General features: G+C 34.0%; 1 protein-coding gene across 2 annotated transcripts in view; it reads left to right on the forward strand.

Moving 5' to 3' along the window:
• Desi2 (desumoylating isopeptidase 2) overlaps positions 1 to 15079 on the forward strand; it is a 49654-nt gene that overhangs the window by 17166 nt on the left and 17409 nt on the right. Inside the window, exons 2-3 of one of the 2 annotated variants that reach the window (XM_047520781.1) lie at positions 12479 to 12631; positions 12723 to 12795. In XM_047520781.1, the coding sequence (XP_047376737.1) occupies positions 12729 to 12795 (67 nt within the window). In that variant the 5' untranslated portion in view covers positions 12479 to 12631; positions 12723 to 12728. The remainder of the gene's footprint in view (positions 1 to 12478; positions 12632 to 12722; positions 12796 to 15079) is intronic. The other variant, XM_047520780.1, reaches the window with a different exon arrangement.

Here is a 15079-nt window from a genome sequence, read left to right on the forward strand (position 1 = left end):
CAAGTCATACTTTCTACTTATTCAGATTATTTAACACTACCTTTTATAGGAAGAAGGGCCTAGGCCCTAAATGGTTAGATTTGTGTTTTTTAAGTTCCACACTAGGGAGATAGCAACATTATTGCTTTCAAACTGGAAGCATAAAGTTTTTATAAATTGATGTCAAATCATTGACTATAATGAAATTTAATGAAAGTTCTCTGTCCAAGAGTAACATGATAGTAATATAGCACAATCAGTTCACTTTTATACATAGTGCTTAAAAAAATGAATAGGAATATTTAGGCCTTTTTTTTTTTTTTTTTTTTGCATTGAGGCAATATTAAGCCCAAAAGCACTTGGTACTGATTTTTATTTATTCGTTTATTTATTTATTAACTGATTTTTATTGCCTTCCCACATATTTTCCCCATGAAGTGTTTCCTTTTCCTTTCTATTGGATTAATACTTCCGTAGAATGCTTTTTAAAAGCCTTCTAGACTTCAGTGACCCTTATTGGTATTAGAGGAGATAAAGTGTGCATGAGTGATCCTTCTTTGGCCCCCATCCAAGTACTTTACCATCTCCCATCAACTTCAGAAAGTAAGTACAGGACTGTATGATTCTAGAACCAAAGTAGATGAGGTTCTTCAGCCTCTACTTATGTCCCTCACACATACAGGCATCCTATAAACCACTGCCTTAAAGAGTCCTTATACTCAAATCTGTACTTCTCAAGAATATGAATAATTCGTGTAGGAGTCTTAAAGTAGAGTCAAATTAACTCTGTCATTGTTTGCTATTCAATTCAGTGAGTCACCACTCTTGGTAATTTGACTTCAGTTCCCAAAGATTCTTGAAAATTCTGAGACTTCAAGGATAACCCAGACTGCTTATTTACACATGCATATAACCTTTCCCAATATGCAGAACAGAAATATTACACAAGGATGATACTGCCAATAAATATGTTTGCTACTTCTGACATAGTAATGTTTACCCTGTGTCAAGCACTCTTCTAAGTACTTTTTTTTGTTGTTGTTGTTGGTCAATGGACCTTTATTTTATTTACTTATATGCAGTGCTGAGAATCAAACCCAGTGCCTCACACATGCCAGGCAAGAGCTCCACCACTAAGCCACAACCCCAGCCCACTTCTAAGTACTTTATACATGTTAATTCTGTTAACCCTACAACAGCCCTCTGAGGTAGATTCCACTTATTATCCCATCTTGTAGGTGTGGACATCAAGGAACAGAGAAGAAAATGTCTTTCTTCAGATCACACACCTAGTAAAACATGAAACCAGAATTTGAACCAAGGTGTTCTGGCTCCAGGATTCTGAGTTAGAATAAAACTTATTGAGACTTCAACCCCAGGATTGCAAATGCCCCAGCATGCTGTTTACCAGTCCCCCCAAAAAAGAATTTGGAGCTCTCAATGGAGATTTTAGACATTTTGTTATATACTGGCAGACCAGGATACGATGGAGCACCACACAACACCTATAAATGGGAAATATATGTAGGATAGTTGCATGCTTACTGTGTAGGTAGATTTCCTCAGATAGTTTATGAGTACATTCTTTTACTTTACAAACAAGGTCACTATGCTTTGATTCTCACCTAACGATTGAAAATAAGGAAAGTGGCCAGCTTCCCCTCTCCATTTCCTTCATTACCACTTTTTTTTTTTCTTGAGTCCTTACTGAAAGCTTTCCTAAGCACCGATTAACTGTTTAACCCAACAGACAGATTGAATACCTTAAAAAATTGTCAAACATATATGAGAAAACCATGGCAAAATCCCAAGTCTTCTCTCAATCCAGTGTCTTTTGTATTGTAGTTCAATGCTTCTATTCATATTCATTACAATACTTAGATAATCTTTGAGATTCATTCAAACATAGAAGAAATGCCCTTGTGATCTAAAGAGGAATAGGGAGACATTGTGGACTTTCCAGTTTGACCCCCCCAAGGGAACAGATCCTTAGATTAAACTGACCAGATAATAACCTCAGCACAAATGGTTGAAATAGGTGGTGACTCCTTTGTTGTTTAATGATTTGAGAGAGGCTGTTTTGTGGTAACCTCTTGCTCGTTCACTGTTTTCCTTTGGTATGTTAAGAAGGATTTAAGAAGAATTGAACTGTAAACTAACTTTCATATGAAAATTTTTGATTTCTCATGTAAAACCTCTGAGGGATTATATAGTTGTCAGTACTGGATAAATTTGTACATAGATCCTATCCTCAGTTAGTGAATCTGCCATTAATGTTCTTTCTTGCACAGCATTGCTTTTGTGTAATCAATTTCCTCTGCAAGGCTGGCCCTTGGTATCATTATGTGTAACTCTCATCCCTGCCGTCACTATATATAACTCTTCATCCCATCTTCCACAGTCGTTTCAAAGCAATAGTCCCTAAACTAATTATTAAACACTAATTGTACTCTTAAACCTGGACCACCACACTCTAGGAATAAAAATGGTCTTTCCCCAGTTCAAATAAAAAGTTAGCTTCTAGGACTGTCGTTCAACCCCAGGACAGCAAATGCCCCAAGCATACTGATTACTGATCCCAAAGAAAGAACTTGGAAGACTTGACAGACAGGTTTTGGACACTTTATTATTCACTCCTCAGTAGCAAACCTGGATACACCGTACCTGCAAACAGGAGGGATATATATGTAGGATAGCTTGGGGAGTGCTGGGCAGGTAGATTTCTTCAGAGGTTTTATATTTTACTTTATAAACAAGGTCACTGTGTAGATCCTCACCTAAAGATTGGAAATGAGGGAAATAGGCCAGCTTCCTCTCTCCATTTCCTTCACTATGACATTGTTTAGAGACCTTCTTATCTCACTGCAAGCATTCCTGGTCACTGATTAGTTTTTAATGCAACAACTGTATTTGGATAAAATATCCTAGATTATTCATTTTTTCCCCAAGTATGTGTTTTTAAACTTTTGACATCTGTTCCTATTGAGACAACAAAATAAAAGACACATCCAACACAAATGAACAGGAATCTTGCTAACATCCAGTCGTAGCTACTTCAACTTGTTTGTTTTTAGTGGATACATGTTCTTGGCCATGATTTCATTTTGCATATTTATAATATTTTCATATTTTATGTTAGAAAATTGTAGTTTGTAAAATGAAGTTAAGCAGATTGGTATTACATGGTGATCTACAAAAATATGAATTTCCACATAGCAAATATGAGATGACTCTGTGAGCTTTATAGGGAAACCATTGCTTGAGAGGTGCTATGTGAAATAAGTTTTGATAACAGTAAAATAATTAATGAAATGACAAAGAATGGAAACACTACTCCTAATTTTCACAAATCTTACCATATAATGATTACTTCAGTGCAAGTAACTAGCAACAGTCATTATGGTAGGGGAGTTTTACAACTGAAATCATTCAGTAAAAGATTCAGTCTTCGTATGCTTTTTGTTTTTTATAGTTATCTCCACTCATTAAATCTCCACTTAAACAGGCACCATCCATATTGTCTACATAGCCTTGGCAGGACTTAGAGGCATGCTGACCTTGAATTAAACTCATGTCTTCCACAGGCAGCCAGCCCAGTGTATAAAGATTGAGCCTTCCAGGCGTGTTCTCTAATAATAGACCTAGGAAGCCCTAACAGGAGCAGAAACATTTGGAGGGCATATCTTTTTGTGACCAATTCTTCCTGAAGGACTTACCCTTTTTTCTGACTCTATCACACCAAATAAAAGCATCTGATTTACTCACTGCACAATGTAAATTCTAAAAATTTCTTCAGAAATGTGCTGCTATTCATGTATGCAAAGGTGGCACACCAGAATATATATTTAGAATTGTTTTTTCCTGCAATTGTTGAGGTGTTACTTTTTTTTATATCCTGTTTTCCTTGTAACTAAAAGCAAAGGTAGAAGGCAGCTAGTTTGAATTGGAAATGCAGTCTATAATTTAAGAAGTAATCTATCTAAAGGTTTTTGATTGGGAATAGAGAATTCAGGAAACAAATTGTGGTTTCTCTTTTGTATTATTTCAAAAATGTTTTAGGGTACCTAGTACTTTTGGTTTTCACCTTTTTTTTTTTTTTTTTTTCCTTGAGAGTCCCTTGTCCATAATCTGCATATAGGCATACATTGCTTAACAAGGGAACACACAATTAATTGCCTGCTTGTATTATCAGACTTTTTGTTGTGCAAACATCATAGAGTATACTTACACAAACCTAGATGGTCCTGGTCAGTCACCCAAAGTGGCCTCTTTTTTGGTGGTGAAGGCCTTATGACTGCTGCAAGGTAAATGAGATATATGACTCCTGTCCATGTAACAGGGCATCTAGTTTTATAGTAAGCCTTTTTTCTTTAAAAGGAATACACAAATACAACAGAAAAGAGTATAGTATAGTATAGTGTAGTGTAGTATAGTATAGTATAAATGTAAACCAGTAACAGTGGTTTATCATCAAGTATTATGTACTATATATAATTATTTGTACTATACTTATATACAGTCAGCAACCACAGGTTTGTTTACACCAGTATCACAACAAACATGTGATAAATATGTTGCATTATGAGCTTAATATGGCCATGAGATCACTTGGCAATAGGAATTTTTTAGCTCTTATAAAATCTTATGGAATCACTATTATATATGAGGTCTGTCTTTGAAGCTTTGGTATACAGCATATGATTGTCTCCCTCACAGTAAAATTTACGTTGGACCACATCTTGTAATAAGAACAAGGAAATGGAAACTTTATTCTTCATGACTTTCTTGGTTCCCATTTTGCTAACAGAAGAAAAACCTAATTATAATACCAAATTCCTTTTTTTTTTTTTTTTTTTTTTTAAAGAATACAGGAAGGGGGCTGGGGAGATAGCTCAGTTGGTAGCGTGCTTGCCTTGGAAGCACAAGGCCCTGGGTTCAATCCCCAGCACTGCAAAAAAAAAAAAAAAAAAAAAAAAAAAAAAAAAAAGAATACAGGAAGGAAATTTTATCTTTTATCCTTAAGGTACTTAAGGTATATATAAAATACTTTTTGTTTAGTTAAATATACAGTTTGCCTGTTAAAAAACAAAAATGGAAATTAATAAATCCTTTACTTGAATAAACTGATGTTATTTTTTATTAACTGCTTCATTAGTTCATATAGAATTCATATACCAATTTAAAATATACCAGTGGATTTTAGTATATTCAGAGTTGTGGAGCCATCATCACCACAATTTTAAAAAATTTTCATCACCACAGGAAGAAAATGCATACCCATTAGCAGTCACTCCTTATATCTCCCTCCCTGTCCCACAAACTCCCAGTCATAAGTAACCACAAATCAATTTACTTTGTATTGATTTACCTGTATGATTGGGTATTTTGTATACATAGAATTACAATATGTGGTCTTTCATAATTGGCTTCTTTACCTAGCTTAATGTTTTCAAGATTCATTCATGTTGTAGTACACATCAATACTTCATTAATTTTATTGAAAGATGATTACTGTATTGTACAGATGTATCACATTTTATTTATCTATTCGTCAACCGATGGACAAATAGATTATTTCCGCTTTTTGACTGTAAATGCTGCCGTGAATATTGGTTGCAAATTTTTATGTGACTATATATTTTCATTTCTCTTACATATATGTGAAGAAGTGAAATTGCTAGGTGACATGTTAATTCTATGTATAGTTTTTTAACAAATTGCCAAACCATTTTCCAAAGCAGCTGTTCCAGTACATTCCCACCAGTAATGTGTGAGAATTCTGATTTCTTCTCATCCTTACTAACATTTTTTATTATCTGCCTTTTAAAAGTTATACTCAGGAGAATGCATATGAAATGATTCCTAATATGTTAGCAGTCCCTTATCAGAGATATGATTTGTCAATATTTTCTTCCAATTTGTGCATACCCTTTCACTTTTTTTGTTTGTTTTGTACTAGAGATTTAACCCAGGGGCATTCTACCACTGAGTTACACTCCCAGACCTTTATTATTTTATTTTGAGACAGAATCTTGCTAAGTTGTTGAGGCTGATCTTTAATGTACAGTCCTCCTGCCTCAACCTCCCCAGTCACTAGGATTATGGGTGTGCACCATCATGCTTGGTTCACCTTTTCACTTTCTTGATAGTGGCATTGAAACAAAAGTTTTTAATTTTGCTGGTATCCAATTTAACTATGTTTTGTTGTTGTGCTGTTAGCATCAGATTTAAGAAACCACTGCATAATCCATTATCCAGGATATGCTTATGTTTTCTTCTAAGTGTTTTAGTTTTTGCATTTAGTTCTTTGATCCATTTTTTGTTAATTTTTGTATATTTTGTGAGGTAGCACTCTAGCTTCATTTTATTTGCATGTAGGTGTCCAGTTGTCCCATTCCATTTGTTGAAAACATAGTTCTTTCCCCCACTGAATTGTCTTGGTAGCCTTCTTAAAGATAATCCATAAAGGTAAGGATTTATTTCTGAATTATGACTACCATACTGTTGATCTGTATATCTGTATTTATATCAGTAACATACTGTCTTGATCACTGTAATTCTGTGCCAAATTTTGAAATCAAAGTGTGAGTTTTCCAACATTTTCAAGATTATTTTGACTATTCTGAGTCCCTTGAATTTCCACATTTATTTTAAGATTAGTTTGTTAATATATGGGGGAAAAAAAGACATATAAGGATGAATCTTTAGCTCATTGGGGGGGGGAGTATTACCATCTTAACAATATAAAGCCCTCTGGTGCATGCGCATGGGTTATTTTTCCATTTCTTTCAGTAATGTTTTATACTTTCCAGGTACAAGTTATGTACATTTTAAATTTATCCAAGTTCGTTTTTTGATCCAACTATAAACAGAATCATTTTGTTAATTTCATTTTTGGGTTATTCCTGCTGTCTTAGAAATACACTTTGATTTTTTTGAATATTGATCTTGTGCCCTACAGCCTTATGGAATTATTAGTTTTAATAGTTTTTCAGTGGATCGCTCTTTTTTTTTTTTTTGGTACATAAGATGTCATCAAAAGGAAGTAAAATTTTACTTCTTTTTTTCCTGTCTTCATGCCTTTTACTTTTTCTTCTCTAATTGCCCTGCCTAGAATCTCTAGCACATGTCTAATAGAATTGACAAGAACAGACAACCTTGTCTTATTCCTAATCTTTCAAAGGGAAAGTATTCAGTCTTTCACTGTTAAGTATGTTAGTTAGGGGGTTTTTCATAGATGCCCCTTATCAGGTTGTAGGTTTTTCCTGTTCCTAGTTTGTTGATAGGATATTGGATTTTATCTGCATCTGTTGAGATGTGGGCTATTATATTGGTTGATTTTTTGTTTTTTAATCTTAAATCCTTCATTCTTGGGATAAATCCCACTTGGTCATAATCCTTTTGGTGTGTTGCCAGGTTTGATTTGCTAGCATTTTGTTGAACATTTTTAAATCTGTAAACAGATGTAAGAGATATTTGCCTGTGTTCCAATATCACCTTAATGTTGGCCTCAGAATGAGTTGTGAAGTGTTCCCTTCTATATTTAGAAGTTTGTGAAGAAATGGTATTCATTCTTATTAATTTGATAGAATTTGCCAATGAAGTCATCTGGTCCTGGCCTTTTCTTTCTGGGTAGTTTTTAAATTACTAACTCATTTTTCTCATTTGAGGGCTATTCAGATTTTCTGTTTCTTAATTTACTTTTGGTAGTTTGTATCTTTGCAGAAATTTGCCATTTTGGTCATTATATAATTTCCTAGAATACAATTGTTCACAGTATTCCTTATAATCCTTTATATTTATTAGGCTAGTAGAGCCATCTCTTCATAGAGATGGTTACTTCCAACCACTAAGTGGATAGTTTCTTGAACCTCATAAAGAAATTATCTCTTAAAATTTGGGAACCTTTCTAGAGATAGAAAATACAAAGAAAATGTGAAAAGCATAAGTTCCTCATTATTATTGCTACCAGTGAAGAAAGTTAACATCATTAATTTCTACCTAGCAGAGAGTATTGAAAGAGCCATCAAACAAGAAAAGAAAAATCTAGATGTGGGCTGTATATATCGATGTTAATTCTATCCAAAGGATTATCTCGGTTAAAAATTCCTTCCCTAACAACTTAAAAGCTTTCTATAACCTTGGACAAAACACCTGTCCTGATTGTTCAGCCTGCCATCTGAAAATGGAGATAATACTACTATTTGCAAAGCTGTTTATTTTTTATTGTACTTTTGTTCTGTACTTTTTTTTTTTTTTTTTTTTTGCGGTGCTGAGGATTGAACCCAGGGCCTTGTGCTTGCAAGGCAAGCACTCTACCATCTGAGCTATATCCCCAGCCCTGTTCTGTACTTTTTATTGTACAGTTCATTTTTTATTGTACTGTCTCAGCAGTTCTTTAGGAATTTTATATAGGCCAGAGCTCATAGTAAATTTGTAAGTACTGACCAAATTTTGGGATGATACATTCTTTCTTGTGCTTAAGTTTCTCCCATTTAACAGAAAAATGTGTCAACACATACTATTTATTTTTTAGAATGTGATGTCCTTTTTGTTTCTTTTTTTTTCTTTTATGCAGTACTGGAAATTGAACCCAGAACCCCATACATACAACACAACAGTGAGTTATATTCTTCCAGCCTGAATATAAGATCTTGAATGCAAGGAAATTTCCAACTTAAGTTGTATAGTACCCAGGCAACATTTAGGGAGTTCTAAGCATAGGATCCCTAAGAAGAGACTAGAAAAAACTAATTTGTAAGAAATAAGAAAATAAAAAATTTGTGAGTTCAGGGTCCCCATTCTGACAAGAGTATTCCCATCTTAACCCTCTTGCCAAAAGTTACCATTTTTTTCCCCCATGAAAACCTTTTTTTTAATAAAACATTTTAGATTCCTAATGTAGAAATTTGTTATAAAGCACTTTTGTAAACTGTTTACTGCTCTAAAAGTAAACAAGTAAAAGAGAGATTATTAAAATTAAGTGGTACTGAAAGTAAGTGGAATGGAATTTCATACCTTTCAATTATTGCATGCAAACCATTATGTATATATTTTAGGGAAATATTCTATATTTTGAAAGAGAAGCACGTAAGAAAAGAGGAAAAACTACTTTAAGATAGAACTGTTTCTTCCCAGAACAAAAGTCCTGTTAATGCTGTGCTTAAGGAAGGCAGTAGCATACAAGACAAGGTATTGGTTGCAAGCTATATAAACAATGGGATTTCTCCACTGGAAAAAAATTTTTGAGTCCTAGAAGTTGACTGCCAGGGAAACCACTGACTGAGGGGTGGGGAGAGGGACTAGCCTAAATTTTCTGCAGACTAGCATGATTCTTTGTGGTATTTTCTGCTCTCTTAATTTGAAAAGGGAGAGAAAATAGGAGGATAGTGAGAAACTTGGAAAGTTCTATCTTCTGTTTTAAGGAGGCAAAGGACTAGATCATTCTCCTTAGTTTCCCCTAACTTTTTGTTTTGAAAATTTTTAAACCTTCAGAAGTTGAAAGAAGAGTACAACCTATACGCCTTTCACTTAAATGCATTCGTTTTTTAACATTTTGTCATATTTGTTTTTTTATACACACTTACAGAAGAGAGTCATATAGAAAATAAGTCACAAACACAGTAATTCTCTAAATACTTCAGTATGTGTTTTCTAAGAAGACAGTCTATACCTAAAAACACAGTACTATTATCACACAGGAATTTTTTGATTACTGTAATATCATCTAATATATAGCTTGTATTCTTCTTTCCCCCAGTTGTCCCAATAACGGTCACCTTAGCTTTTTTTATTATTATTATTTTAATGTAGGATCCAGTCGAGGTTCATTCAGTGCACATAGTTATCTTAATAGCCAACAACTAGGTCTGGTGGTGCACGCCTATAATCCCAGCAACTCACTCAGAAGACTGAGGATGGAGGATTGCAAGTTCAAGGCCATCCTCCACAATTTAGGGAAGCCCCAAGCAATTTAGCAAGACCCTGTCTCAAAATGAAAAAAAGGAAAAAAAAATTAAGGGCTGGGGTATGACTCAGTGGTTAAGCACCCCTGGGTTCAATCCTGGATACTGAAAAAAATTTAAAAAAAGAATAGCCACCATTCTTTTGCCTGAAAAGACCAGGCCACTTTTCTTGTAGAATGTCACACTGTCCAGACTTACCCGATGTTTCTTTATGATTATATTCTATTTAACACATTTGACAAGAAAACTAGGAGAGAAAATACTGTAGCCTTTGCGTTTTCATCATGTCTGGAGGCATATGGCATCAGTTTGTCGAACGGCTGACTATAACCAGTTTAGTCATTTGGATAATGTGATAGTCACTGTATTTTTCCATTGCAAAGGTATGTATTCTCTTCGTAATTTAGGGAAAATGGGAGGAAGGAGATACTTTGAATCCATATGAATATCATTTATCCACCACCCTTCTTCCAGTGGTTTTATCTTCCATGATCCTTGCCTGAATCTATTTACCGAGGGCCACAAAATGGTGATTACCAAATTCTCTGCCCTCACATCTACATTTAATCATTTAAGTAGCTAACTTTTTTTTCTTTTCTTTCTTTTTTGGTACTGGGAATTAAACCCTAGAGCACTCTCCCAGTGAGCAACACCCCCAGCCCTTTCTATTTTTTTTATTTTGAGACTGGGTCTCACTAAACTACCCAAGCTGATGAGATTTCTGAGATTATAGGAGTACCCAGCTTTTTGTATGTTTTTTTAACATCCTTATATATTATTACCTCATTCCTTTTGGTAATTGTATGATATTTTATAATATGGATTTACCATAATTTACTTAACCATTCCTGATATTTAGATTATTGCAACTATAGTTAATATTCTAGAATATGTCTTTGCATTTGTACAAGTATTTCTATAGACTAGATCCAAGAAGTGAAATGTTAAGTAACTGTTATTGATTTGCATTTGTGCTTGTCTTCCTCATACCTTTACCAACACCATTAGCATTTTTAATGTTTTTCTGTACTAGTAAGATTGTTAGTTCATGTTTGTTGACCACTAAATTCTTCTGTAATTGCCCACATCTGTGGGATTTACTTTTTCTAGTTGAGGTTTTATTTACAGGTACACCTGGCTGTCTGAACTTTTGCTGACCAAATTCTGGTATTAAATATATTTGAATAAATGTTTTATGGAATTTCTTTTATGTACACTAGTGCTACCCTCCCTTTAAAATTGCATTGGTTCACTTTCCTAACTTGCATTCCAAATTTTGACTATCTAAAACCAGGAACCCTGTAGGTTTACGGAGAGAAGGACACTTGAAGTCTCATATTAATCTTTGTTATGTGTATTAAAATTTTTTTTCCTTTTATCTTTTGATCTTATACATATGTATAGTTTTACACAATAAAAAGTCGTATGTTTTATATTAAACTGGTGTTTTTCCCCTGTAAAGTTCTAGGTTTTTTGTGTTACTTATGTTGACTTTTGTTATCTTCTTTTTTTTCTAATCTTTTATTGTCTTCTAGTATATGGTTATTTTTAGACACACTAGAATCTTTTGGATATATGAAGTTCTTTGTTTTTACTCATCAATTTTGTCAACACATTTTAATAACTTATGCTTTCATTAATTTTAAATACCATGTTTATCATATATCATGTTTTTACATATACAAGGATTATTTGAGGATATTCTTGCAATAGCCCATATTGTTGTGGTGAATATTTTGAGATCTAATTAGGAAAGTCCCTTATTCTTTGTCAAATATTTTTTATCATCATGTAATTTTATTCCCACTTAAAAGGGGAAAAAATTGACTTTTCCATTTATGCTTCCTCCTACAATATGAGAATGTGCCTTTTTCCACACCTTGGAGAAACTGGCTAGGAGTATGGAGCCAAGGTTAAGTAAGACTTGAGTAAACCTAGAAAAAATAAAGACGTGTTATCTATCCTCTAAACCAGGAGAAATCTAATAGGTTTGTAACACTGTTGAAGTGTTACCTGTTTGTTTAATGAACTGTTAACTTCTACTCTTTCTAATTTTAATCCTCTCCAGTAATTTGGAATCGTATTACCTATATACATCTCCTTTCCCCTTCCACCTTCCTAGCATTTTTTTTCCCTCCTCCCCTACCCCATCCAGTTTGTGTCTAGGGAAACATCATTTGTTCCTAAAGACCCAGTTTGGATAGCACCTTTTCTAAGAAATTTTCTTTATACCAGTGATATAAGAAGGTTATTCTAACCTCTGTGCTTCATATTATTTATTCTTGTACTTTATCATTGCAAAGTTTAAGCTGGACCAGGATATATGACACATGCCATAGATGATGTTGAAAAGAATAAAATATCCCTGCCTTCAGAGAGCTCACTAGATAATAAAATTAAAAGCTTAGAATTATCAAGGAAAAATAAACACAAAAGCAGAGATTATCTATTTTTTAAAATCACTAACAGATGATCTTTTATGTAACATTTTTGCCAACCTGACTAGGTTTATATTTTATTGCTTATGTCCAAAGCTTTAGATAATGTACGGGACTGAAATTGAGGCATTCACTTGGAACACAGGAAGGCCTTCCAGAGGAGATGTGACACAAGCCTTGAAGACATGCATGGGTCCAAATGAATTGTTATCACGGGAGTTTCAGAGTTGTAAGGGAAGATACTAAGAAGTGAGATTACATGCTTCCTATAATGTGTAGTTGAGTTGTAAGTGAATGGATGTTTGGAATCTTTTCTGTTTTTTGTTTTTGTTTTTTTTAGTACTGGATGAATGAATACACCTCATCTATTGGAATTGGAGTTTTTCATTCAGGAATTGAAGTATACGGCAGAGGTATGTGTACATACAGTTTAAATACTTTTTGAGCATTTTGTTTTTTAAAGGAATTGCAAAATCATAATTATAGCTTTTTTTCTTTCTTTTTTAACCACTTCCACATGTTATTGCAGAAAATGGGTAAGGAGAATCTTCCCGTGTTTGTACTGTTTTGGAAAAATGCCCAAAATAGAATGTATCTGGGGAGAAAGTACTCAAAGTACAAGGGCATACATTCATTTCATCATCTTTTATTCTAAATACTACGTGTTAACAAAATATTTGCCTTTTGAGATTGTTAATACCAATACTATGCTGTGATAGTTCGTTTTGCTCTAATGTATATTAGAGTCCCTAAGAAACTTTGCACTTTGAAAATAACTTGATGAAAACAATCATCTTGGTTGGAAAAGGGTTGGTGTTAGAGAATGTTAATTTGCAATACCAATTTCCTGAGGGAATTTCAGTAATAAATTTGGTTTTGTAGACCTATAAATATGCATCTGTAAAGTCTAAAGACATTGCTGAGCAAATCCTGCTTTAGATTACATCTAGCATTTTGCTCAAGAATGATGGCCTTTGTCATAAACTCAGCCCTTTTCATTTTTGTTACCTTTATTATGCTTTATTATGATAAACATGACAGGAGCTGTTCAAACCAAGCAGCTGTATTTTCAACAGCTTTTTCCTTTGTTCTGGTTCCCACTCTTGGTGCAAGATGATCTACTCCTGATCGGGTTGTAACTAGTAACTAGTAATAATCTGCCTAAGACAGATCACATTGCCCATTTCATGAGGGTTATGATAATATACCAGTTTGAAGCATAAAGTTAACCTACAGCAGAAATGCCTTTATTAACATAGGCTAGGCAGTCTATAACCTCTAAGAATGTTATTGTGGCTTACTCAGAGTTACTCCTGAAGACTACATGTCAGCTTTAGCTAAAATAAAGGACAGACCAATTTTCTTAAATGTACCAATGTGGTACTTACACTTTTTTTTTTTTTTGGTAGCACTTTTTTTTTTTTGGTAGTGAGGCTAGAACTCAGCCTGGTGCATTCTAAGCAGGTGCTCTAGCACTGAGCTACATCCCCAGCCCTGCCCCTTTTTTATTCCACATTAGCTGCTTCTATATGCAGTTTAGCATATTAAATCTTGGCTACAAAGATCTGCTATTTTAGCTCCATTTCACTTGAAAGGCTGCACCTACCAAATAATCCCAAGTTGCAATGAGATGTTTGGACTGAAAGTTTTAATGGTTAGAATATCGCCATGTGTGCTGTTGTGGTCTGTGCATTTGTTCTATTGCTTTGTGTGACTTTCACCAAAATTGTACATGTATTTCTTTTTGACTAAAATTTGGTTCATATGCTACAGTTTTTGAAGTGCCATCAAGTTTTGAACCACATGAACTACTGTGCAGTGGTTGATGGCATGTATCATTTTCTCTGTTTTTCGGAGGAAGTAACTGAAGCTCAAACCTACTGAAAGTCATATTCTAACAAGTAGGATTTGAACCCAAATGTTCTTATATGCTGGCCCATTGCTTTGTTACCTATATAATTATAGCTCCTCTTCATAAAATGGTTTAGGAATAATTAGAAGCATGATTTAAAACATGTCCATGTAAACATAGCAAAACTAGGACCAAATATATTCTTGAAAGTGGATGATTGCTTCTTGTGTAAAAGAATAAGTGGGTCTTGGTCTTTTGTTATCATAATTGAGAGAGTTAAATCTAGATGTGCTTTTCCTATGTCCAATCTGATTATCTACAATATCTCTATAAAATTCTATCCTTAAAAAATGTAAAATTTGGGGCTGGGGAGATAGCTCAGTCGGTAGAGTGCTTGCCTTGCAAGCACAAGGCCCTGGGTTCGATCCCCAGCACCAAAAAAAAAAAAAAAAAAAAAATGTAAAATTTATATTTCAGAGTTGAGTACTAAACACTTTCTCATCTACATTATTTTTTTTCTGAAAGGTCTAAATCAGAAGTAAACTTAGTACATGCCTTGTTCTTTCCTATGCTTTGTTCTAAGACCTTTTAAGATTATATTTAATAAATCTTAAGTGATGAGATTAATTTAAATAGTTGTTTGGAATTCTTTATATCTAAGACTTAACCATTTAAAAATCTACCTGAGAGAATAGAATTGTAGTCAGAAATTCTTCTTCCTTCCTGATTTGAAACTATTCTCTATTTTTGTTCTAGAGGAGAGTTTATATTTATGCTCTGGACATACATGTAGTATCCTCCTAGCTAAAAGATTTATTGTGCTGTGTGGGCCATGGGTGTATATG

The sequence above is a fragment of the Sciurus carolinensis genome, chromosome 12 (assembly GCF_902686445.1).
Source record: "Sciurus carolinensis chromosome 12, mSciCar1.2, whole genome shotgun sequence".
Lineage (NCBI taxonomy): Eukaryota > Metazoa > Chordata > Mammalia > Rodentia > Sciuridae > Sciurus > Sciurus carolinensis.